The sequence below is a fragment of the Tauraco erythrolophus genome, chromosome Z, assembly GCF_009769465.1.
Source record: "Tauraco erythrolophus isolate bTauEry1 chromosome Z, bTauEry1.pri, whole genome shotgun sequence".
NCBI classification, from domain to species: Eukaryota; Metazoa; Chordata; class Aves; order Musophagiformes; family Musophagidae; genus Tauraco; species Tauraco erythrolophus.
The window spans coordinates 26,026,879-26,053,981 of NC_141496.1; the positions used below are offsets into that span (position 1 = coordinate 26,026,879).

The following is a 27,103-nucleotide window of genomic DNA, read 5'->3' on the forward strand; positions in this document are numbered from 1 at the left end:
GACATCTGCGGTTTAACTTCCTTGAATTCCCATAACAGACACAGTATTGACCCTTTCCAAAAAGAAACGCAGACAACTTCTGTGTCCAAAATCAGCCATGTAAATCTGACAAAAAGTACTGAGACATGCACAGAAAACATGGACAGACAGAGTTTTCCCTGTCCACCCATAAGCACTACTGGAAGACTCAGTGTTGACTTTATACTAATAGGTACAGCAAAGCCAAGTTTTCTCCTCTCCTGAGTCCTAAGGCTCACCTAAAGCCTCAGTCCCAGCAATGTGGGACACACGCAAACAAGTACAGTCATTCACAATGACTGGAATTACTCTAGATTTTTCTGAAAGCAACAGAAAAGAGAATTTAACCTTCAGTAACTACTCAGAAAGTAACAGGAGTCAGATATGAATAAGGAACATACAGAGTATTAGTTAAAGAAAATGAGGAAAAATCCTTATTTTTTCATTAGAAATTTCATTTTGAATAAAATGAATAAATAAATTTCATTTTGAATAAAAGGAACTTCTAGACTGTTAAATGTGCCAGAGTCTAAGTAGTTCTCAAGAATATACATTAAAATGATATATTAATATTAAAATGTTAGCTTATCATCTGCAAATGCATCTAGATACAAGTTTTGCATATGAAGACATGCTACATTTAATATATTTCCTTATTATACTATTTCCTTGCTATTTCCACATCAATAAATGAAACCTGTAGCATTATTTTTCTAGCCACATTCATTCTTGCTTCTTCTCCCGCATAATTTTTATCCTCTGTGATCTGTTTTTCCTCTGCATCTGCTGTACCTGTTTTAAAACACAGCTGTTATAGTCCAGCACATTTCTGTTTATAAGCCTCATTCTCTATCAGCTAGAGAAACAGAACACAAGCATTAACGTGTCTACAGAAAATATAAAGCAGACTATTTTAAATCTCAAGTTCAAAATGCGTTGCTTTTCTACCAGCTCAAGATGGAGTTTTCCTCATAGGAGCCCGTATGGTGCTGCGTGTTAGGTTTGTGACCAGTGTGGATAAGGCACCGATGTTCTAGTTATTGCTGAACAGTGCCTGCACACCATCAAGGCTTTCTCAGTTTCTCAGCCTGCCACTCAAGTCAGTAGGCTACGCGTGGGCAAGATGCTGGAAGGGCACACAGCAGGGACAGCTGATCCCTTCTGACCAAAGGGATATCTCAAACCCTGTAACATCACACTCACCAGTGAAACTGGAGGCGGGGGCATTTCTAAAGTAGCCACAGCTCAGGGACTCGATGGGCACCAGTCTGCTGGCGGTAGGGAGCGAGTGATTGCCCTTGATCTCGTTTGCTTTTTCTTCTTTTCCTTTCATATACTAAACTGTCTATCTCAGCCCATGAGTTTTTCTCACTTTGGCCCTTCTGAGTCTCTCCCTCATTCCTGGGGGCTACTGAGCAAGTGATTGGGTGCAGGCCTAGCTGCTGGATGGGGTCCACCCACCAGATCCTTCTTCAGAAAAAAAATGAAGACACAAAGTTTTATGGACTTGTACTGAGGAAAAAAAAGGTTTATCTTTCTTAGGGTTCTAAATTTACAAATCAGAGGTTTATGCTAATAAGCAGGCATCCACCAGAGGAATGTACCCTTTATATGGAGCTTCTCTTAAATCCAGACTACCACTGAATGTCTGCATAATATATAATGCAGTCCCACCTAGTGAACTCACAATTTTAGCTACTATACATATATCCACATGGCACAGTGCTTTGCAATGCCTCTAATGGTACATTTATGATGGAGAATTAAGTATGGGAATTACACATGAGGGATTAAAATCTTCTGGTTTTCCTCTCATTACAGTGATAAATTAAGTGATAAACTGATTATTAACTGAAGTCAATAATCTGGCAGCATTCTATTAAGGATGCCAAACAAGTATATGAAAAGTTACCTAATGCTAAAGTCAAAAGCTAAAAATTAAACTGTTTCTAAGAGTAAAAATGTATGCTACTAATGTACACTACAAAGCATTTGATACTGTCCCACACGACATCCTTTTCTCTAAACTGGAAAGACATGAATTTGATGGATGGACCACTTGGTGGATAAGGAATTGGCTGGATGGTCGCACTCCAAGAGTTGCGGTCAACGGTTCAATGTCCAAGTGGAGGCCAGTGACAAGTGGTGTTCCTCAGGGGTCAGTACCGGGGCCAGTGCTATTTAACATCTTTGCTGGCAACATGGACAGTGGGATCAAGTGCACCCTCAGCGAGTTTGCAGATGACACCAAGTTGTGTGGTGTTGTGGACACGCTGGAGGGAAGGGATGCCATCCAGAAGGACCTTGACAGGCTGGAGAAATGGGCCTGTGAGAACCTCATGAAGTTCAACAAGGCCAAGTGCAAGGTCCTGCATGTGGGTCGGGGCAATCCCAAGCACAGCACAAGCTGGGCGGAGAATGGATTGAGAGCAGCCCTGAGGAAAAGGACTTGGGAGTGCTGGTGGATGATGAGAAGCTCAACATGAGCCGGCAATGTGCGCTGGCAGCCCAGAAAGCCAACCGTATCCTGGGCTGTATCAAAAGAAGCGTGGCCAGCAGGTCGAGGGAGGTGATTCTGCCCCTCTACTTTGCTCTCGTCAGACCCCACCTCGAATACTGCATTCAGCTCTGGAGTCCCCAACATAAGAAGGACATGCAGCTGCTGGAGCGAGTCCAGAGAAGGGCCACGAAGATGATCTGAGGGCTGGAGCACCTCTCCTATGAAGACAGGCTGAGAGAGTTCGGGTTGTTGAGTCTGGAGAAAAGAAGGCTTCGAGGTGATCTTATTGCAGCCTTCCAGTACTTAAAGGGGGCCTACAGGGAAGCTGGAAAGGGACTTTTTCCAAGGGCGTGTAGTGATAGGACAAGGGGCAATGGCTTTAAACTGAAAAAGGGGAGATTTCAATTAGATATAAGGAAGAAATTTTTCACTCAGAGGGTGGTGAGGCACTGGAACAGGTTGCCCAGAGAAGTTGTGGACGCCCCATCCCTGGAAGTGTTCAAGGCCAGGTTGGATGAGGTTTTGGGCAATATGGTGTAGTGGAGGGTTTCCCTGCCCATGGCAGGGGGGTTGGAACTAGATGATCTTTGCGGTCCTTTCCAAGCCTAACCATTCTATGATTCTATGATTCTACGATTTATTAAAAATACACTATATATATTACAATGTTGAAATCAAAGTTAAGAAAGACACAGTTAAAGTTAAACCCACAAGAGTATCACATATGCAGAAAAAAACATGCAAACCATTCTAACTCTACACTTCTATGACTGTACATTATAGGCAGGTGCATTTTACGTGCTTTATTTTCCAAAGCTGTGTAAAATGCCTGTGCTCTGTAATCTTCTCTGTCATGCAAATATTGTCTTCCAGATTCTCATACTCCCCTGTAAAACCTGCTAAAAGGCTGGCTTTTCTCCTCTACTGAAGTCTAATCTGAGGATTTACTGCTCAATTCAGTGTCTTTTCGTAATTTTCTAGTGAAAATTTGTCTTTCACCAGAAGCCAGCATAGAATCTCTGTCAGAATAATTCAAAATTACCAAAATCTTCATTATTTCCAATGGGACTACAGAAATATGCCTCCTCCACAAATTACAGCAACCTCATCTGCTATAATGAGGTATGGACTATTGAGCAACTATTTCCACTATATGAGGAAAAAAAAGCAGATGACAACTATTTTAAAAGAACGATCCTTCATGATTAACTGAAATGTTAATTCTTCTATAACTTTGAATAAATAACTTCTGATTAGTTCAACTAGAAAGACATTGGTGATGCATCTGAATACATATAAAACGTTGAAAAAACGTAAGTAGTCTGAATTTTTTCTTATAGAAACCATTAACAATAAAATAAAACATGATATTGTGGCATATTTGAGATCACTTTTATATGAATATTAGCTGTTTAACAGAACTAAGATTTACAACAGTTTGCTTTTAGAAAGCTCACATAGCAAGTACTCTGATATTGAGGAAAACTGATTTCATCTTTTGTAGGAGGAAAAAAATTTGCCATCTCATTTTAAGAACATATTTTCAATCACTGATTTTAGAATTATTTTGCAAGAAAACTTAATGTCCAAAAATAACTTAAATCATCACAAAATCAGTTTTGTCTTATCATTTTATATGCACCGTTCCCTCATCAAAGTTTTTTTATAATCTGCCAGTTAGTTCACCTTAACAATCACATCTCTGGGTATACCAGAGAGAAACTTCAACTATATTTCAAATTATTATTACATATCAGGAAAAAGTGCACCTTTTTGAACCCAGCCGATACGTAAAACCCTTCACCAAATCATGAGTATATTAAAGCTTCTAAAAAGAACAGATGTACAAGTTCCATCAGTAGGAAGAAACCACTCTATTCTCTTTCCCTGTATGCAGAAAACAGCTGAGTAACTTTTACAGAAAACACCCTAAAACCCTTCAGGCTTAGGCAGACATCTACTGCGGAAAATTGCAACCCAAAGAGTTAAAAGTTTGGCAGGTTTATATTCACAACTGAAAGAAGGTTTTATAATAGAGGGTTAGGCCGTTTTAATTGTGTTAACTGTAGAAATCCCTCCCAACTCTGTCATAAAGATAATAATGCACATTGCATCAATTTTTGCTTTGAGTTAATAGTTACATCAAATATATGTTCGTGTAACTAAATGCAGAAATTGACCCTCCAAACACAATGAAGTACTCTGAGATCTTTGTTAAGCCTTCAGAGCAGGAAACATCATTTATTATACAATTGGACAGAGCCCAGCAAAATAGGGCCTAATTTAGTTGTGAACTTTAGGCATGACTGCAATATAAATTTAATAATAATAATAATAATAATAATAATAATAATAATAATAATAATAATAATAATAATAATAATAATAATAATAATGTGTTATATAATTGTAAGCTGTTATTTTCTCTTTAGTGTGTGGTAAAGAGAACTATGCATTTGGAAACAGCTCGTGTTTTCTGTTTTTTTGCTATCAGGAACTATTAATTTACATGAGCCTTTGAAGCTACAGTTTACAGAAACAATTCTCTGCTATTAGCAGGCATGAACAGTTTACCTTTGTAAAACAGTACAGATTCTCTCCCTCTAAAATCTAATGATAGAACAAGATACTGACGACTTGAAAAAGATGTTTTGTAGAGAGCAAAATGATTAAATCCTCTGGCAAGTGGACACAGCAACAGTGTCTTAAAGCATTTCAACTTGCTCATGGTAGTCTCATGGTTTAAAAAATATACATTGAGGTAAATTGCTCCTTGTCATTGACAACGAGTGGCAGTTCCAAAATAAACCAAACTGTTGATTTACGAGTAGGGCTTCTAATATTTTCTATTACTCTAATAAAAGGTTACCTTTTTGGTAGAATGTGAAGGCCACTCTGTTTTCATTGGCTAACTCTAAGCACTCTATTTTTTTAAGTGACCTCTTCAATTAATTTATTTAACATGGTTTTACCAATATTTCCAAACTCAGCATGGAAAAGCCATCAAAACAATGCTAGGTCACAGGCCCTGAATGAAGTCATCAACAAGCCTTAATAAACTGTGACAGCTGCCCAAAAGCTTTCATTCTTTTTGTTTAAACGTTAGATTGCAAGTCAAAACGCAGCGTAATCTTTGTTGAAACCAGCCCAGCTAGCATGGCAAAAGTCAGAATGAAAACAGATATCTGTCAGTAGTCGTCATGAAAAAATCCAATCCAGAGCAGTAAATCTTACGGACAGATGGCAGCAACTCTCAGACAGATACCCAAATTGTTTACTATAATAAGCTCTCTTCACTTTGTACAAACCTACATAAAATATGATAGCTTGAAAAAAACACATATAGAATTCACTTTTTTCCCCAGTACATGCCCTGTACATTAGTAATTAAAATATTTTTCTCACTTCTTTAAGATCTGTATAGATTTTGCATTGTAACTGAAAAATTCTTTTACTATTCTTAATCTAAAACTAAATTTCAAAACTTTGTCTGAAATTACTTATACACAGACATCATTTTAAAATCAAAAGTCACATGTTCAGACAGATACAGTAACACTAGACTTATCTGTTGCAACATTAACTTTCTGTACTTTCCTGTTAGGTAGAAGAGAGCACAGCAAAGTCCCTTAAAGCTAAACAGTTATGCAAGTGTAACTGAATACTAAAAGAATAATTCAAAGCCAGAAGAGAAAGGTCAGTGGGAAATATGGGCTTTTAGAAAACTCTTTTATTAAGGCAACATTTTTTCTGTATGTTTGTATGATTCAGCTCATATCTGAAGGAATAACGATTTTTTTATCTTCTAACAAAATCGAATTCAGGCTCTAGATCTATGGTACACGTTTTCAAGGTCCATGCCAGACCTGGAGTTGTAACAGTCCTTTATGGAAGAGTGCTATAAAATTTAATAAAGATTAAACTAAACAGATTTTACAAAAATTACTCAAAAAATATACAGACAATATGTAACAGGGTGGAGTTTTTTTGATCCAGGGTATAGAATTTCATAGCAAGGATAAATGTTCTATTAAATTACATATATAAAATAATAGTGATATAAATCTGTAAGATACTTCCATTAAGATGCAAATGTATTCTGAAATAGTAACTTTAAAAAAACTTTTATAGTTGCTCATAAATATTTTAATTTTCTAGTTCTTTCTTCCTGTAGTCTCTAAACAATGAATTGCTTCTTCAAACAATAAATTATTTGTACTCACCCCCTTTTCAATGCTCCCTGTTTGGCAAAGAGTACCTTCAGCTGCTGGAATGCTGTTAGTAACACAGCGGTTACTTTTGCTGAGGCACCAGAGCTCTCTACACACTTCCTAGGAAAGAAGGCAGAAGCAGGTTGATCAGAATAAAAACCTAAAACTGCTTCTAGTCCTCATACACACACGTATACACAAATTTGTTTTGAATAGAGACTATTAAGAACTGGGCTGGAGAGACAAACCTATAGATGACTGTGAAATATTCTGGAGCAATCACAAAGCCACCATGTTTTACCTAACAATATTCTGCCAAAAAATAATTTTGAAAGCATCAAATTGTAGACTACAAGAATGTATTTTTCACACCTGCCATGCAAGTAATATTTCATAGTTGTTTTTTTCTTGATTAGTGCTAATACCGGGTTTAGTATATTTTAGTGTTGCTGTAAAAGTAGTCTTCAGATGTGCTGTGTTATCTCCATTACTGTCACTATCTGCCTCAAAATTACATGGTAAAAGGATACTATTAATTTTGAAATATGAAAGAGCAACAATTATTTTTGTTCTCTTTAAAGTTTCTGAGCTCAGAAAATTTGAACACTGAACGCCTCTTCTGTAACACTTGCTAAAACAATGCATTTGTATTTAGTACTAATTGAGCTATGTACTTTTTAGATTTGCAGCTGGTATTTAATAAACAATTTAGTCTATCCTATTTCTCTATGTTGTCAGTGTTAAACAAATACAGGTTTTAAAATAATCTTTCTTCCTATCATCTTTTCTCATCCGGTTTTGCACATTTAGTCATTTAAATTAAGACAGTTCTGCTAACATTGGAGGCTCATTGTTAAAACTATCTAAGGGTTGAAATCTGTAATGTGAGCATGATCCAAAGTTGGCTGAACACTAGAAATCTTCATAGTTGCTTCAGTTGCCCTTGGATTCCGCTATGTACGCGGAATGGAATCAGACGTGTTTTGCTTTTACAGTAAGTGACTTACCTAATAATCTTTGTTGTACTACTTGGAGATCTGTGCAAGAGTTCACAATCTATTTATAGATATTTTCTAAGTATTTTTTAAAATTTGAAAATACTCAGATCTTCCAAATTATTTTATGATAGTCAGTACTATTTCATTTTTAACTGCTGCCTGAAATCATATCCTACAAATAATCCTCGCATAGATTCTATGGCTGAACCTTGGTACAAAGAGCAAAACCAAGAAGACAGTGTGAGTAAACTGGTTATTAGGCACCCCTCCCCCGAAGTTCATTGTTCTCTGAGGAAATGAACAAGAATCTGGTACCTAGGCTATCTTTTCTATACACACCAACAGGAAAAACTGTTAAGATTCACCTTAAGATTCATGTTTCTTGCATCGTACTGCATATGCAAATGGTTTATTTATACATCATTCACCAGCAGCTGCAGTAGCAGTTCAACAGTACAAGCTTTTCTTGAACAATGCAAAATTCTTTTCCAAGTTTAAAATCAGCTGGTACCATTCTCGCTGTATATACTGTATTTAGTTTCGTGATTGGTAGAAGCAAGGTATCTTTTTAAAAATCCATTAAAAACATACCACATTAGCATGGTCTGAAATGATAAGGAATGAGTACTGATGATTTCTGGAGTTTCCATTCAATTTTTGACAACTAGGCCTAAGCTCTTTCTTTCTATTTGGTGGGTGGCTCAACGAAAACTTAAGTAAATTGTTGAGCACCTTTTTAGGAGAAATATTGCCACTTATAAAAGCATACCTGCAGCCAATGTAGAACTATCTTACTTTTCAGATTAGAATTTTTCATTGAAAAAATGTAAACAGTATAAATATTTACTTACTTAAATCTCTGAATAAAAGACTTGCTTTTGCCACTCAGCTCATAAAAAATTCAGAATAAGATACACATTTACAAATAAATATATGGTTTAAATTATCAAATACAACAGGGAAATAACAGAAGATACATCACAAATATTCTTGAAAAATCTAACTAGATTTCACAGCCATTAAGGTGCTAAAATTCAACACTAAACCAAATTCACATTTAAGTCAACCATGAATCCAAACTTCAATACAGTATGGATTTCAAAGTGAAAACCTAAAATTGGTTTCTTTCAGACACGGTATGAGTTTTCATGTCAAAATCCTACCTTATTTACTTTTACATTTAATTTACTTGCTCATTTTGTTGAGTAAAATTAGTATAACTTATTTGCTTATGTTTCATGTGCGTTTTACATTGTCAAATCATAATTAAAAGTGTCAGACTGCGAAAATTCTACTTGTGACATTGTGTTTATTTTGCACTTGATCAAGTTCAAATGTTTAAATTAATACCTATGCTGACTTTGTGAAGTTGGGTTCAATGTTCTGAAAAGCCAAAAATTTAGTTGCATTGAGAAACAAAGATTTCAACCATTCCAGTACAGACCAAAGCAAAAAATGAGATCTGGGTAACAGTCTGGAATTTGAAAACATCTATATTTCAGGGTGATTTGAATCCAGAATTCTGGTTTGTGCTCCAGAGTTTACGTACAGAATTTCACTTTTGATATCCCTATACAAGTATACCATCTACGTATGAGGGAAGTAATAAATAAAACATGTATTTCGTTGCCAGGCTAACGTATTCACAAAGAAGAGTATTTAACAATTTGTTTCCGATAGGATTCTTTCTGTATACTCAGTCTTCTTTGTGGCAGTAGACTCTTCCAAATTCACTGAACTAACATCACTCAGACATTTTAATTCCAAGTAAATAATCAGCTGAACTATGTGAATTAATGGATACAGCGCTCCAAAACTATTTTAGTCATTCATCTGTTTGCAGGATGATTCTTAGCGTGTCAGCTCACCTCCCTACTCCACAAAATAAGAAAAATGTTTTCCTTCTTCCTGAATTGCTTTGGGAAATAGAATGAAAAGCACTATATCAAAACTAGATATTATTACTGATGTAGACTGGTAGTCCTTATTCAGACCTTAATTTCAGCAGGAGTTTGCCTCAGTAAATCTCTACTGACAAAATGAAAGTAATGTAAAATTACTATGGGCTGTATCACACTATTAATATTTGAGCAAAAACCTCTGCTTAAATCTGAAGAGAGTTCTGTTTGAGACAGACATACAATATCCCAAAATCAACAGAATATTTCCTTACAGAAAACTACGGGAAACACAGAGGATTTGTTAACTAAAATAAAACGATGTATCAATTTGTTGGAAAAATTTATATTAAAAACAATAAATCGAAGTATTTTATTAATTTCTTTTAAATATAGCCAAACTTATTTAAGAAGTTCTTTATTTTCCCCCGCTGTTTTGCATTTAAAAGAAAGAGTAGAATCTGAAGTACATTCTCCATCACCCTGTACGTGAAACAAAAAATAACATCAATAGTAATTTGAAAACAAACAAGTTATCTAAAAGTAAGTAGAAAACCCATCTGTGCTGTTATTTCATTAAATGAAAATAGAATTATACCAGGTACTACTATGGCTATGTCTTCTTTATTTTCAGCTGATTTTGGAAAGTTGACAAAGAAATTCTGACTAAGGTGCTTTTTGTTCTCCAGCTCAATCCTATACCTGATACTACCTTAGTTTCATAGTTATTGATTTGAACTATTTCCTTACTACCACCATCCTATCTGTAACATCTCTAAGCAATTATTTTTAATGCTACCCTTAAAAAAAGTATGAGGAACTGCCCTTTAAAGGTCAGGCCCAAAATCACTAGTAGAAAGTACAACGCCTTTTTTCACACACTAACACACACACACGCACATACACACATACCCACCCACCCACACCCACCCACCAACATGAGATGACCCTTTCAGGTAGCCTTCTCTTTATTGGCGGACACAAGTTGAAGCTAACATATCTTTTGCTAACATTAAATTTGTGTGAATAATTTACTGAAACTAAGAGAAAGAAGCATAATCTCAAAATTAATCAATGACTTCAAAGTCAGTCTCCAAATGTGTGGTTTTAATAACTATTAATTTGTAAAACAAAGAAGGGAAAGTGTTTTAAAAATCCAGGAAACATAAACTGAAGCTGAGGCCTTTCACAAGATCAAGACAAGATAGATGACAACCTGTAACGGTGTATCTTAGGGCTCCATGACTTCAGTTTGGAATTCGGATGCTTGTATTTGCAGTAAATTAAACAAAGCTGAACCCATCTAGAGAAAAAAAACAGCAAATCAAATTATCTTCCTTTTGCCTAAGTGTTATCAATGATGGAGCCTCTTTCTGTTGTGTCATGCAGAGTTACATATAGGCATTTCAAATTATGTAACATCTAAGCATCCTATACCATAATCATCATAAATGGCAACAATACAGCACAATGAAAACTCAGTAATATGAGCAAAGATCAAATAGTTGTGCTGTTTTCATGTTTTCAACACTAATGAAAGCCTCAAACAAAAGTTGTCGGTTTGGCCCATAATATTAAAAAAAATAAGATGGGAAATACATTCACAATGCATACTGAACTATGACAATTTTGGAGTATCTCTTTTTGTTTCATGAAATTTTAAAATGTTAATTAGGATTTTATGTTACTTCAGCACGTTTAATCTATAATATGCTGCACCTCTTGATGAGCATTTGCTAAAATAGACCATAAAAATACTTAGTTTGAACTGTAACTTACAATTCAGACCTGAAAAGCATCAACCCAGAGTATTTTCAGCCTCACTGCTGAAATACTGCTGGCAACACAGTTAAAACTAGAGGACTGTAATTATGGGTGAACTTCAGAAGATTCAAAGTTTAGTTCAGATAAGCACCCAAAAGTCACCATTTTAGTGCTCCACTACCAAATGCTCATTAAGTGGTGCAGCATGTTATGAAACACAACATACTGAAAGAATGTGAAATAGAATCCGAAACTTAAGTGGTATATTCATATTATGTTACCAGCATTCTTTCCTAAGTATTGGGTGCTTATTTGAACCTGATAGAAAGTACAGAAGTCCCACAAGGTCAATCACTTCCAAGTAGCATCTTCCCTTTCAAACCCATGCAACCTATCCCATCCTTATTCAAACTAAAATCCAGTATCTGGAATCTCATCGCTTCTACTATCATCTAATGCACTCCTCCTGCTTTGATCCCTAGCTTTCTCCTGCACTTTTTAAACAGTTTTCATAAGATCCAGACATGTTGGTATTACCTCTGTGTCTTTTGTGAAAGACAGAGACAGAAAAAAAGGAGAAAAAGAAAGAGAAAGAGAAAGGGAGTTTGGCGACAAGACAGTCCTAGAAAAGAACAAAGAGGACTATGGGAACTTGTTAGAAAAAGGTACAAAAAGGATGTAAAACTACTTCAGGATCCATAAAGAGGAAAACTTTTGGGATTCCCCTTGGCTATACACATCCTAATCTTACCAAAACAGAGGAAACAAAATTCACTTTAAGAATAAAGCCAGAAGTGATTCTAATGTTCTTAATTACAGCACAATCTTTTAAGTCCTTACACAAGAAAAGCTCGAAACTTTATTTATTCTGAAAGCAAATGGCCTGCACAATAGTGATGAGAGGTTTTGCACTTGACCAGCAAGAATTTAAGAAATAAAAAATAATGGAAATGTTGATAAAAATGGCAGAGTATAATACCAGGATCTTCAGTTCCTCCCTTCGCCTACACATACTTTTAACACCAATTTGTGAGCAACGTAATATAAATCCATCTGATCTAACTAGTTATGCTCTGTTAACAAACACCGACAATAAAATGACTTAGCCATGATATAATGTATGAAGCTGGGAGGAAAAAATAGTCACTTTTCGGTGAGTTACTAAGTGCTATGTACAGATTAAACCGAATGCATAATCCTATTCATAGTATCAACGAGTGAGGGAACAAAAGGGAACCAGTAGTGCCGGTGCAAAGACACACCAGTGGCTACTCTGCCTTTCCTTCTGAAAAAACAGCTTCCAGAATCTGCTTCCATATTCCTATAAAAGCCCTACAGCAAGCTTAATATCTCTCTTTACTAAATCACATCAGCGTTTCATGAAAAAAGTGACAGTCTAATTCACTTACATTAAAGTTTGTGTCACCTGATTACAAGGGTCAATTGTAATACAGGCTATTTTGCCCTAGAAGAAATACTGTAGAACTGTTGCATATAGCAATTTGTTTACTCTCTTGGATTTGAATGTTAGCTGACCAATGCTGTTTTGTTTTGCTCATTACTAACTAATTCAGTTAAACTATTATGTCTCTGAACTGGCATGTGGGAAACTAGGAAGCAGTGAAGGTATGACAACTGCATGTCTTGTATTTCTATAGTTGATGCTTTCCAAGCAACTTTCTATTAATGGTAATTAACTTTATGGGCAGTCCTCATAATTCATTAAAAGCTTCCTAGAGACAAATAGTGCAAGGTAGCTACTGAAGGCAGCAGGAGGACTCCTTATCCTGAGAATATATCTCCATTCTGTCTGTTTACAAGCAGTAAGTTCATTGCTTGAACTCTATCTGTCCTCAAAAATGCACTAACAAAATGTGAATAAAAACTGATATTTGAGTTTTAAGCTATTTTTGTTGGCAAACAAACTGGAGAACTTAATTGCAAACATAAGACCATAACAAAGAAGAGAGCTACCTGTCATCAGCTAAAATACATTACCTGATGTGTTAAACTCTAGTGTGAAATACAAATAGATTGGCCCTGCTGATTTCAGTGAAGCCATGTATGCAAAGAAAAGGAAACATTGTCCCCTTATCCTTCTACTCAAAGTATTTACTGACACCAATGGTGGAAAAGCACAAAATGCAAGAAAATATACCAAAGAATTGTAAGCCACTATCTCTGAAACCCATGCTAGCAGCCAACAGCTTCACAGATCATAAAATGCACCACAGCAATATCAACCATATGCATAAAGTCTTAACTGCTATTAAAATGTCTGAGGTTTTAGCCTTTGTCCGAAAAATGTGGGGAATCAGCTCTAAAGCAAAGCATTATTTTGAACCACAAAATCTGTAAGTTACAGCGAGGCATATTCCAGGTATTATTTAAACTCATAAAACAGAGAAATTCAAAGTCAAGACTGGAATTCTTTCCTGAGTTAACCCAGAGACAGCCAACAGCCAATTGTTATTAGGCAGATGCTCAAAGGTTAAGGAGGCAAGGAGTCAATGAAAAAAGTTCTCCTTACACTCACCTAAATGAAAGGATTGAAAAAGGTTCTGAACTATCAGAGCAACTAGCATACAAACATTGACACACCTGAAGGCTCTGCTGCCATTCAGAAAGACCTGGACAGACTGGAGAGTTGGGCAGGGAGAAATTTAATGAAATACAACAAGGGCAAGTGTAGAGTCTTGCACCTGGGTAAGAACAACCCCATGTATCAGTACAAGCTGGGCACTGAACTGCTGGGGAACAGCACAGGGGAAAGGGACCTGGGGGTCCTGGTGGACAGCAGGATGATCATGAGCCAGCAATGTGCCCTTGTGGCCAAGAAGGCCAATGGCATCCTGGGGGGTATTAGAAGGGGTGTGGTTAGTAGGTCGAGAGATGTTCTCCTCCCCCTCTACTCTGCCCTGGTGAGGCCGCATCTGGAATATTGTTTCCAGTTCTGGGCCCCTCAGTTCAAGAAGGACAAGGAACTGCTTGAGAGAGTCCAGTGCAGAGCCACAAAGATGGTTAAGGGAGTGGAGCATCTCCCTTATGAGGAAAGGCTGAGGGAGCTGGGTCTCTTTAGCTTGGAGAAGAGGAGACTGAGGGGGAATCTCATTAATGTTTATAAATATGTAAAGGGTGACTGTCATGAGGATGCAGCCAGGCTCTTCTCACTGGCATCCAATGATAGGACAAGGGGAAATGGATATAAGCTGGAACATAGGAGGTTCTGCTTAAACATGAGGAAGAACTTCTTCCCAGTAAGGGTAACAGAACACTGGAACAGGCTGCCCAGAGAGGTTGTGGAGTCTCCTTCTCTGGAGATGTTCAAAACCCGCCTGGACGTATTCTTGTGTGATCTGATCTAGGTGGTCTTGCTCAGGCAGGGGGATTGGACTAGATGATCCTTGGAGGTCCCTTCCAATCCCTAACATTCTGTGATTCTGTGATTCTGTGAAACATAGCAAAGAACTGAGACACGCTTGACAAACAGCAGAAGAGAATTCACATTGTATCATAGAATCATAGAATGGTTTGGGTTGGAAAAGATCTTAAAGATCATCTAGTTCCAACCCCCCTGCCTTGGGCAGGGACACCTTCCCCTAGATCAGGTTGCTCAAAGCCCTGCCCAACCTGGCCTTGAACACTTCCAGGGATGGGGCATCCACAACTTCTCTGGGCAACCTGTCCCAGTGCTTCAGCACCCACGCAGCTGTTCTCACTATAATCACCCTAAAAGATGTAGCGTATCCAGTATCTACATAAATGAACAAGAACTAGCACTGTTTCTAATAACCACAAAATCTCCCACTGCAGTGAATGCAGTAAGATACCTAAAAGCATGTATTGCCTTTAGGAAAAATCTATGTGTCAGTATTCTATGGCGAAATTTCCACCATTACAGTGTGGCTCACTTTAAGTCATAAATTTAATGTTCTCCTGAATCTGAAAGTGTACTCTAAAAATAAAACATTTCAAGTAGCTTGAGACATTGCCTCTCAATTCTTTATTCAAAGTATCTATTTCTTCACTTAAATCCTCTAAAATTGCTCCTGTATCAGAAACGGTGGAAAGTACAGCATAAAGAACAATGCACATGCTCTTTAGAAGGATCACTGTCAACTCACTAACATGTAGTTTTATTTTTTCAGCTCAAAGAGCTAAAGTATCTCTTTGAATTCTTATCCAACTTAATGTGCTGAACAATACAGGGAAATCTGACCAATGGTTACAACACTTTCGCTGGAACAGGTCTGTCCATAAGTGACTAAAGAGTTTAATTAGGTCCAGTACTTCAAAGAGCAACTTTGAAGGTTAAATCAGCTCCTTGTCAGTAAACACACACAGAAAGGCAGAAACTTGCAGCCCCTTTTATATTTTAGTTCTGATGTCTTAATCATTCAAACACCTCTCAATGTATTTAACTTCAAGTTCTTAAGTGAGAAAGGCTTCAGGTACTTAAATGTGTAAAATTCTTCGCAGGATTAGTACATGATCTACGATCAAAAGCAACAAACAGTTTAAAATAAACATACAGAGGGAATGGATAAGGAAACTCAGGAGAAAAGGCAATGAACATAGCCTAATGTTAAATCTAGATGCTTGAAAAAGGTATTTTTTCTAAAGGTTAGTAAGACATTATGATAGAATTCTGAAGCAGAAAGAACATGAAGATTTTCCAAGATACTTTAAAAACACCAATTATCTCAACAGCTACATCATAACCCAAAGGAAACTTGTAAGTCTTTGGCCTTTGATTTGAGAGTTTGACTGTTCCTCTTGTCATGTCTCGCCATCACAAATCAGTAAAGAACATGAGCAAGAGAAAAAGGCAAGCAATTCTCTCTGAGATTTACCTTTGGTTTAGAATTTACTTCCTTCTGGGTCACTAAATCTCATGTTGGAAAACTTGCTCTAACCCTTTTTCACCAGACACTTCAAATAAAATGGGTTAAAGAAGTGCTAGCAAGTAGTAAGTATACGAACTAGGTCCATTGTTTGGGATTTCTACTATGTTTTTCCATCCATAGTTGCACATGTGTCTGTTAGAATAAGATCAATGAACTATTAACGGTATCTTCATGTGAACAGTACATCAAACAGGAACATCCAGAGCATTGATTGTTTACTTTTGATAACGAAAGAGCTGAGCAGAGTATTCAACTTCGCTTTTTCCAGTATTTAGACCCAGTTACACTACTCAGTTCTAAAAACCCTTTCATATATTAATAGGTCTTTCTTGTGTGGATAATTTCCATCTGCACTACCAGCTTCCAAAGACTTTTATTTTCCCCCCCTTCAAAATTATCACTTGAAATCTGTATGATCATAATCATCATGATGACATTTTCAGACCATTATGGCCATGGTGGATAATATTTTTAAATATAGATGTTATTTTAAATGCATATCACTTCTTAGAGTGGATATTACCAGACTTCTACAATAACCTCTTACATTAATATATGCAGTCTCAATCTTGATATTAAAAACAGGGTTTTTCTTCTGAGACAGAAGTTACGCTGACCTCGATAGCACACTGATGGAACACAATACACTATATGAATTCAGAGGACTAGTAATGTCACACAAAGACATAACTTCTTATATCTGTTGCCTCAATTAAGTGTCAACCTCTATATTGTAACTATAAGAGAATCCCAGTAAAAACTTCAAAAGAAAGCAGAAGGTAGAAAGCCAAGATTACCTACATATCTTCATTAGCTTCCATTGTTTGTGGTTTAGAAACTGGTTTAAGAAAGAAAGTGTACTGTGCAGCGTGATCATCACAACAATGATTACATAGTTAACAGTGTTTGAAAAATATAACATACATGTGGAAAAGCCAGGTTTTGCACATTATTAACTTTCCAGTTTAATTTAAAATGCAGTACATCTCCAAAGGCTGTGCTATAAATCATGGATTAAATACCTGCAGATTTCCTTAGTCTGAAAACAAAAGAATGCGTGTGGTGAGAACTTGTAAGGAAAAAAAAAAGTATGACTTAGATGTAGTGACAGGAAACAGGGCCCTTAAAGAACAGTGATGGGAAATGAGAACTTAAAGAGTAACAATAAAGGCCAAAAGAGGTTTGATGAGGGATCAGAAGTAGAAGACCCAGTGAGCTAGTCAGCCAGCAACATACAGCTTTTAAATTCTTCGCACAATGCAATCTGCCAAAGAGGCATCCCAAGAATAATAATGTATTTATCACCTCAGGGATATTAAAAATGGACTTTCTTTGCAGCTAGCCTTTAGAGAAGTGAATAGAGTATAAATTCAATTATTACATCATTTTATTTGAATAATCTAAAAATTAAAATATTATTAAAACTATTTACTTTTAAACCACTAGATATATTTTCAACGTTTGTTTATTTTAGTCTCAGCTGATTATTTGATGACAAGCACAGCAGAATGCATCCTTTTACTACATAATTTGGGCTGCAAGATTTTAAGGGAGTATTTATAAATTTACTGCATAATGGCCTATGTGTGCAGGTTTTTATTCCTACTGTAAATTTATTTACCTTAATTATTGCACATTGGTACTCGCAGCCAAAGCTTTGCTAGTACTTGGCTATCCAGTATTCTATTCAGCTATCTAGCTTCATGTTCCTCTGTTCCCATAACGACAATTAATCTTTCCAAAAAAAAAAGATCTGAACAATGTGAAAACCAGTAAACTCAATGTCAGGAGGAAAAAAAACCAACCAAACAAAAAACCCACCAAAAAACAATACCAGAGTTGAAAAATTAACACCAGTACAAAAGTAATTTCAAAATGTAGCTTTAAATTGAAAAGTTAAAGCCAACACAAGAGATTTCATGTTTCAGGATTAATACAACATGAATGTGATCTCATTTAACTGAAATCAGGGGAAATTCCATAGTATGCTTTACAAGGAGCAGGATCAAGTGTTCTGGGCTCCTTTTTTCCCTAAAATTAAAGAATGCTTTCCCCACCTCATTGTTACCCACACATTTTGGTGTACAATACACACAAATGACTCAAGCAAAAGATGCAGCATAAGGATTAAAATGTACCCTTTGCTTACGCATGATGGCACCAGACAAGCTGCCGGAAATCTGTAACCCACTACTGCATCTAACTACAGATTTAGGTTATAAAGGAATATATACAAATGATTAAGTAGAACACTCAGGATAAGGATTAAGACTTCTTACCCCATATTTACATTGGCGGGATGTTGCTCCATACTGGAAGCGACACTGTTCATCAGCATCATACACCTGACCTGGGGCCACAGCTGGATAAAGAAATTCACGCTTGGGAGGCTCATTATCAAGGCAAGTACCACGGCCTGAACTGTTCAACATAAAGGACCAAAGGAATTAGGAATTCTACTGACTGTAAGTCACAGTAACGATATCATGTATCTAGTTCTTAATTTTAACAGCACTGAGTATGAAACAAATATGATTGCAATAAACAAACAGTAAAATAGTACAACCATAATAAAGATAAAAAATAGAGAGAATTAAGAGATTAAAATATTTTCATCATTATTATTAACAAAAATGCTTACTTTAAATTGTGAAATATATTTCATATATTATCCTTTTTAAAAGTACAATAATTTCTGAGCCACACAAGACTGATTTACATTTTTGTTTTAAGATTCCTATTTGTTTTCATTGAAGAATAGCTACATTTGGTCACAGAATGAAAAATAAACAAATTAAGCAAATAAAAGAAATTTGGTTTACAATTCCTAATGATCCTTCTGATCCTTCAAACAGCTAAGTACAATCTTACAGGTATAAGCAGCTCAATTGGTTTATACAAAACACATTTAAATTTCAATTTGACTAAATGTTTACAGGATTAGGACCTTAATATGCATGCTTTTCTTGCGTTTGAGTGAACAAAATAGTTACAGTCCTAAAAATTCTGCAGGATCTTCAAATTTCCCTATACTACAGTGAGTGAAAAAAATTTGTATGGATTCAAGATCTTTTCTTTTGTATTAATAATATTTAGTTTTAAAAGTTTTATGTTAGAACTAAGATCACGTATGAAACTAAGATTTCACAACCTTTGAAAACTTTAGTATTTTCCTCTTCTATATTCATTGTTTTGGTTGGTGGTTGGTGGGTTTTTTTTCCAAAATATGCCCATATTCAACCACAATATTTTAGTGTAGTGGAATAAATAACAAAGAAAGCCAAACGCAGACAGAGTTCTGTTCAGAAAATTTTGTACTTTGCTAAATATAATTATTCAGATTTATTTAGTCAGTGTGCATAAAAGAGGACAGATGCTTTTTTACTTTCATTTCATATGTGAATAAGCGAGGATTTTAAAATAATTCTTATGCCAACACTTTAAATTTTTTTCCGACATTCCTACAAATTTTGCCAGCACTTATGTTTTTTTTTCCAAATCTTTTCCATGCACCTTGCCAAAGGAACATAATTTCAGAAGTGAATGTTCTACACTGTTTTCTGGAGACCTGCAATTTTCTATACTTTTCATCTGCAGATAAAAAAAGAACAAAAAGCCTCCTTTAACTACACATTTTATGTTCTCATTTTAACCCTATTTTATTTAGTTCTTCGAAATACTACAATAAATCCTCTGGAAAAACAAAAGAAACAAACACCTGCTGACCATTTCAGAGGAAGGCAAACAGCAACAAAGGCAATAACCAGGTACATACAGAAAAATATGATATTCAGTTACTAATCCCAATTTAGTGTAATTCATCTGCACACATACATACCCACACTCAAACACACCTCACACACACACCTTCAGCCAAAATCTACCTTTAAAATACCAACTGGCATAAAAAATTATGTACTTGCCCATTTATTCCTGTTTTAGTTATTGCAAGCAATGATGTTTTCTAATAGCGGAAGTTGAGAAACTATCCTGCATTCTTTCGAAATGTTTTAGTGTTGCATTTTACATGTATGAGGAGTGAGTGGCCAAAAAGGCCAATGGGATACTGGCATGTATCAAGAATAGTGTGACCAGCAGGAGCAGGGAAGTGATCCTGCCCCTGTACTCGGCACTGGTGAGGCCGCACCTGGAATATTGTGTCCAGTTTTGGGCCCCTCGCTTTAAGAGAGATATTGAGCTCCTGGAGCGAGTCCAAAGAAGGGCGACTAAACTGGTCAAGGGGCTGGAAAATAAAACTTATGAGAGCGGCTGAGGGAGTTGGGGCTGTTTAGCCTGGAGAAGAGGAGGCTGAGGGGAGACCTGATTACGGCCTATAAATACTTGAGAAAAGATGGTGGGGAGGTAGGGGAAGGGCTCTTTACATTAGTGATGGGAGATAGAACAAGAGGAAATGGGCATAAGCTTAGTCAGGGGAGATTCAGGTTGGATGTTAGGAAGTATTTCTTCTCTGAAAGGGTTGTCAGCCATTGGAATAAGCTGCCCAGGGAAGTGGTTGAGTCCCCATCCCTGGATGTGTTTAAGAATAGGGTGGATGAGCTACTTGAGGATATGTTTTAATGGGGATTAGGGATGGTTGGACTCGATGATCTCTAAGGTCTTTTCCAACCTAGAAATCTATGAAATCTATGAAATCTATGATCCTGTAAACAAATAGCCAGGGGCACAGCATTTAAAAATCCTCATTATCTTCGAGGACTCTATCCATAGGCATATATAGCTCTGCAATGTTTAGATTACAGAATCAGATCTAAATCTTTAAATTCACCAAATTTGTAAACTAAGGTCTATACCTACTCTGCAAGACACATAATTGCAGAAATCCTTCTTCCACTTTAATTACAGGATTTTCACCATAATGAAATATTGTTGCAGTAGAAAAAACAAGATGTCTACTAAGCAGTCAGTCATTTACTAGCTACATTACACCACTACCTCTTGAACTGAAGATTCTCTTTCCTGCCGCTTCAGTTCTATTATTTCTCTCAAGTAGTTGCACGAAATTCATGTATTTTACAAAATGAGTGTGAGAACCTGATACTGTATTGATACTGGTGAATTGAAGTATTTTGGAAAAGAAATAGCTCGTGTTATAAGACACAATAATAAAACGACGGACTTTCCACTGACAATAAAAGGTCTCACCAAAGACGTGCAGCCTTCCAATATCTAAACGGGGCCTACAAGAAAGCTGAAAGAGGATAGATTTAGATTCTTCTAAGGAAGAATTCTTCTTCTAAGGAAGAAATTCTTCACTCTGAGGGTGGTGAGGCACTGGAACAGGCTGCTCAGAGAAGCTGTGGCTGCCCCATCCCTGGCAGAGTTCAAGGTCAGGCTGGATGATGCCTTGAGCAACCTGATCTAGGGGAAGGAGTCCCTGCCCCTGGCATGGGGGTTGGAACTAGATGATCTTTAAGGTCTTTTCCAACTCAAATAATTTTATGATTCCGTAAGTATGATTTGTAGTGGTATATTTAAAATTAAAATGAACCAGAATAGGATTACCAAATGAAAACATTCTTGAATGTTAAGGAAATTCAGATATTGATGCAGATTTACCACTCACTCTCATGATAAATTCTACTTCTACCCAATCTTTTATGGAAGGCTGGCTCTATGTCTTATTATCTATTTCATAACAAAGACTCTAACTTTGCACAATCTTTTCATAACACTCAATTTTTCTTTTGTTTGGTAGTAGATAATTTGCTATTTCTTTAAAGTATACTTTCCTCCACAACATGGTCTGTATTCCAAAGCATTCTTTTATTTGTTTGAATACAGCAGCCATACTAGGAAAAATCTATTAGTTCATCCACCTACCAAAATCTATTGGTATCTGGCCTTGAGAGTTTGGGAAATACTAAGCTATAAAATGTTGGGCCAATTCGTTGTTCTGTATTTATTTCAACAAACACTCTAAAACTAAGTTAATGGGAATCTGCTGCTGATTCTGCCCTTTACAATTTCTTTAAATTTACATAACTGAAGTAGACAAAGAGTAGTGCTCACAAAGTCCATGCTCAGAAAGACATTGCCAGCTCATAATTACAGAAACTGGTGTTTGGGGTTTCTACTGGGTAGCCTTTTAAGCAAAACATAAGACTTTCCCAGTTTCAGAAATCTACAGTTATTGGGGACACATGCTTTTTATTCAATTATCTGTTAGATTAAAAAAAAAAAAAAAAAAACAAACCAACGAAACAAAAAAAAAACAACTAGTAAACTTTAAAGAAAAAAGAAGCAAATTATTATCCAAAGTGTAGGTCAACAGATAATACTAAATGTAAATTTTCTCCATTGCTTTGCAGAGAGAGATACGAAATTTTGATATGACTGATGTGACCTTATCTTTCAGAACTGCTCTTGGCTTGCACTTTTTTAAAAAGTTACTTTAGATTTCTGGAGTACCAGAGACCGGTCAATCTGCCATAGATAGCATATGAGGCATATACAGATGTATTCTGTATTTATCATGCATATACAATCATAGAATGGTTAGAGTTGGAAGGGACCCCAAAGATCATCTAGTTCCAACTCCCCTGCCATGGGCAGGGACACCATTCGTATGTTCAAGATTCTTGGGTAGATGATATCTGTGCCCAAACATTGGATGATTTTTCATATTGTCTACATGGGCTTGCCTGCACCAAGGAAGTTTCGGCTCCTTTCCAAAGTTAGAAAGCTGTAGTCTCAGATCTAAATCCTGCTGTATGGCAATCCTAGAGACTCTCCAAGAATCTCCTTGATCTTACTTATTTAAATAGTTTAAAGACTCTTGGTTGTTCTCCATCCATCTTCAAAAGACAATCCTGCCTTTGAAAGAGGCATTTGGCTCTTTCAAAGATGACCGAGTTGGCCATCTGGCTTCTTCTAACACCTTCTCCTATCTGACAATGACAAGATTACCGAACTATGACTCCAGAAGACACCCAGATTTTGTTATTACAAAACATAAAAGTAACTGAATAAAGAATTCTAAGTAGAAAGTCCTCTTCTTTACGTCTACGTATCTGCATGGCTCTATAGGCACACTGTATAAATACATGTTGGATATAATGAAACTTGCATGTTATAGATATATATTTTATATATACATATATACACACAGGCACTGTACAGAATAAAATTTGTACCAATTGGTTTTCAGTCACAAACAATATTTTTAGGCTGGGTTTATTTCTCCTATAAACAGATATTAAGGATTTCTACTCCTCTCACAGGAATCTGTTCTCTGACACTGCTTACCAACCCTTCAATTCTCAGTATTTCTGCTTTTAATTCCATAAAATGTTAGCGAAATTTAAAGCCATCATAAAGGATTTATGAACAATTCAGTTGAAAAACTGAATTCAGTCAGTCTTTCACTCTAACATTTAAAGCTAGACAGACATCAGCTACTATGTGTTAGAAGGAATGTTTTCCCTAGAAAAAAAAATATTTTCTTTGGCCATTTCAGAGCATGTGCTGGCTGGCCATCCTTCTTGAGAGTTTTGATAGATCTATTAGCAATACATAGCTTTGCTTTCTCTTATTGTCATCCTTAGAGCCATATTCATCCTCTGTCCGGACTTCCTACGAAATAAATTGTTTTCCCAACTAGTGCCAGACTGAAGGCCTGTGACGAGTGGTGTTCCTCAGGGGTCAGTACTGGGACCAGTGCTATTTAACATCTTTGCTGGCAACATGGACAGTGGGATCAAGTGCACCCTCAGTGAGTTTGCAAATGACACCAAGTTGTGTGGTGTTGTGGACACGCTGGAGGGAAGGGATGCCACCCAGAGGGATCTTGACAGGCTGGAGAGGTGGGCCTGTGAGAACCTCATGAAGTTCAACAAGGCCAAGTGCAAGGTCCTGCATGTGGGTCGGGGCAATCCCAAGCACAAGTACAGGCTGGGCGGAGAATGGATTGAGAGCAGCCCTGAGGAAAAGGACTTGGGAGTGCTGGTGGGTGATGGGAAGCTCAACATGAGCCAGCAATGTGCACTGGCAGCTCAGAAAGCCAACCGTATCCTGGGCTGTATCAAAAGAAGTGTGGCCAGCAGGTCAAGGGAAGTGATTCTGCCCCTCTACTTTGCTTTCGTCAGACCCCACCTGGAATACTGCGTTCAGCTCTGGAGTCCCCAACATAAGAAGGACATGGAGCTGCTGGAGCGAGTCCAGAGGAGGGCCGCAAAGATGATTCGAGGGCTGGAACACCTCTGCTATGAAGACAGGCCGAGAGAGTTGGGGCTGTTCAGCCTGGAGAAGAGAAGGCTCCGGGGTGATCTTATAGCAGCTTTCCAGTACCTAAAGGGGGCCTACAGGAAAGCTGGAGAGGGACTTTTTACAAGGGCGCGTAGTGATAGGACAAGGGGCAATGGATTTAAACTGAAAGACGGAAGATTTCATAGATTCATAGATTTCTAGGTTGGAAAAGACCTTAGAGATCATCCAGTCCAACCGTCCCTAATCCCCATTAAACCATATCCCTAAGTAGATCATCCACCCCATTCTTAAACACATCCAGGGATGGGGACTCAACCACCTCCCTGGGCAGCCTATTCCAGTGGCTGACAACCCTTTCAGAGAAGAAATACTTCCTAACATCCAACTTGAATCTCCCCTGACTAAGCTTATACCCATTTCCTCTTGTCCTATCACCCATCACTAATGTAAAGAGCCCTTCCCCCACCTCCCCACCATCCCTTCTCAAGTGTTTGTAGGCTGTAATCAGGTCTCCCCTCAGCCTCCTCTTCTCCAGGCTAAACAGCCCCAACTCCCTCAGCCGCTCCTCATAAGTTTTATTGTCCAGCCCCTTGACCAGTTTAGTCGCCCTTCTTTGGACTCGCTCCAGGAGCTCAATATCTCTCTTAAAGCGAGGGGCCTAAAACTGGACACAATATTCCAGGTGCAGCCTCACCAGTGCCGAGTACAGGGGCAGGATCACTTCCCTGTTCCTGCTGGTCACTCTATTCTTAATACATACCAGTATCCCATTGGCCTTTTTGGCCACCTGGGCACACTGCTTTCAATCAGATATAAGGAAGAGATTTTTTACATTGAGGGTGGTGAGGCAGTGGAACAGGTTGCCCAGAGAAGTTGTGGATGCCCCATCCCTGCAAGTGTTCAAGGCCAGGTTAGATGAGGCTTTGGGCAACCTGGTGAAGTGGAGGACTTCTCTGCCCATGGCAGGGCGGTTGGAACTAGATGATCTTTAAGGTCTCTTCCAACCCTAACCATTCTATGATTCTATGAATTGATACCTTTCAAGTGATACTTAACAGCTGCTCCTCAGTAGCCTCAGTCTGGAAAATTTGTTTCTGGGTGTAGCTTTAAGAAAGTCTTGAGAAAGAGAAGGATGAAAGTGAGGTTCTACTTCCAGTGTCACCAGGATGACTTCTGTTTCAAAATACTTCGGCCTGATGATAAAAGACAATGTGGTATCTACACTACAAAACGGCGCACAGTGCAAAACTGCTGTGGCAAGTGGTGACCCACGCTGATAAAGTAGCAAATCCACATTAATCTACCTTACTATAAAATACTGACAATACCAATAATTACGTGAACATATAATGAGCTTCTAGTGAAATTAATTCCAGCTGCATTATCCTGGTGCCATGGCAGCCCTGCCCAAATTTGTATCCAGATCCAAGATGATAAATCTAAAAGGTGGTGTTGTACGTCATACGGACTCACAGCCTCAGGTTTCTGCTTGAGTATCTGCATTTCATCCCATCGTGTAGTATCGTTCTCGTTAGACATAGCTAAATGAATCCTAAACTAGCCATACTCATTCAGCACAGAAAAATACACTTGTCTTTCTTGCTTATATTCCACTGTGTCCTGTCCCAGCTGTTTTCCCATTCTTGAGGAAAGAAAGAAAGAAAGAAAGGAAGAAAGAAAGGAAGAAAGAAAGGAAGAAAGAAAGAAAGAAAGGAAGAAAGAAAGGAAGAAAGAAAGAAAGAAAGAAAGAAAGAAAGAGAGAAAGAAAGAAAGAAAGAAAGAAAGAAAGAAAGAAAGAAAGAAAGAAAGAAAGAAAGAAAGAAAGAAAGAAAGAAAGAAAGAAAGAAAGAAAGAAAGAAAGAAAGAGAAAGAAAGAAAGAAAGAAAGGAAGGAAGAAAGGAAGAAAGGAAGAAAGAAAGAAAGAGAGAAAGAAAGAAAGAGAGAAAGAAAGAAAGAAAGAAAGAAAGAAAGAAAGAAAGAGAGAAAGAAAGAAAGAAAGAAAGAAAGAAAGAAAGAAAGAAAGAAAGAAAGAAAGAAAGAAAGAAAAGAAAGAAAGAAAGAAAGAAAGGAAAGAAAGAAAGAAAGAAAGAAAGAAAGAAAGAAAGAAAAGAAAGAAAGAAAGAAAGAAAGAAAGAAAGAAAGAAAGAAAGAAAGAAAGAAAGAAAGAAAGAAAGAAAGAAAGAAAGAAAGAAAGAAAGAAAGAAAGAAAGAAAGAAAGAAAGAAAAGAAAAGAAAGAAAGAAAGAAAGAAAGAAAGAAGAAAGAAAGAAAGAAAGAAAGAAAGAAAGAAAGAAAGAAAGAAAGAAAGAAAGAAAGAAAGAAAGAAAGAAAGAAAGAAAGAAAGGAAGGAAGGAAGGAAGGAAGGAAGGAAGGAAGGAAGAAAGAAAGAAAGAAAGAAAGAAAGAAAGAAAGAAAGAAGAAAGAAAGAAAGAAAGAAAGAAAGAAAGAAAGAAAGAAAGAAAGAAAGAAAGAAAGAAAGAAAGAAAGAAAGAAAGAAAGAAAGAAAGAAAGAAAGAAAGAAAGAAAGAAAGAAAGAAAGAAAGAAAGAAAGAAAGAAAGAAAGAAAGAAAGAAAGAAAGAAA

At 37.0% G+C, this 27,103-nt stretch overlaps 1 protein-coding gene across 3 annotated transcripts in view; it reads right to left on the reverse strand.

Moving 5' to 3' along the window:
- ADAMTS6 (ADAM metallopeptidase with thrombospondin type 1 motif 6) overlaps positions 1-27,103 on the reverse strand; it is a 171,380-nt gene that overhangs the window by 61,658 nt on the left and 82,619 nt on the right. For all 3 annotated transcript variants that reach the window (XM_086628944.1, XM_086628943.1, XM_086628942.1), the window contains 2 exons: positions 18,576-18,717; positions 6,742-6,849 (listed from right to left, as the gene is read on the reverse strand). In XM_086628944.1, the coding sequence (XP_086485070.1) occupies positions 6,742-6,849; positions 18,576-18,717 (250 nt within the window). The remainder of the gene's footprint in view (positions 1-6,741; positions 6,850-18,575; positions 18,718-27,103) is intronic.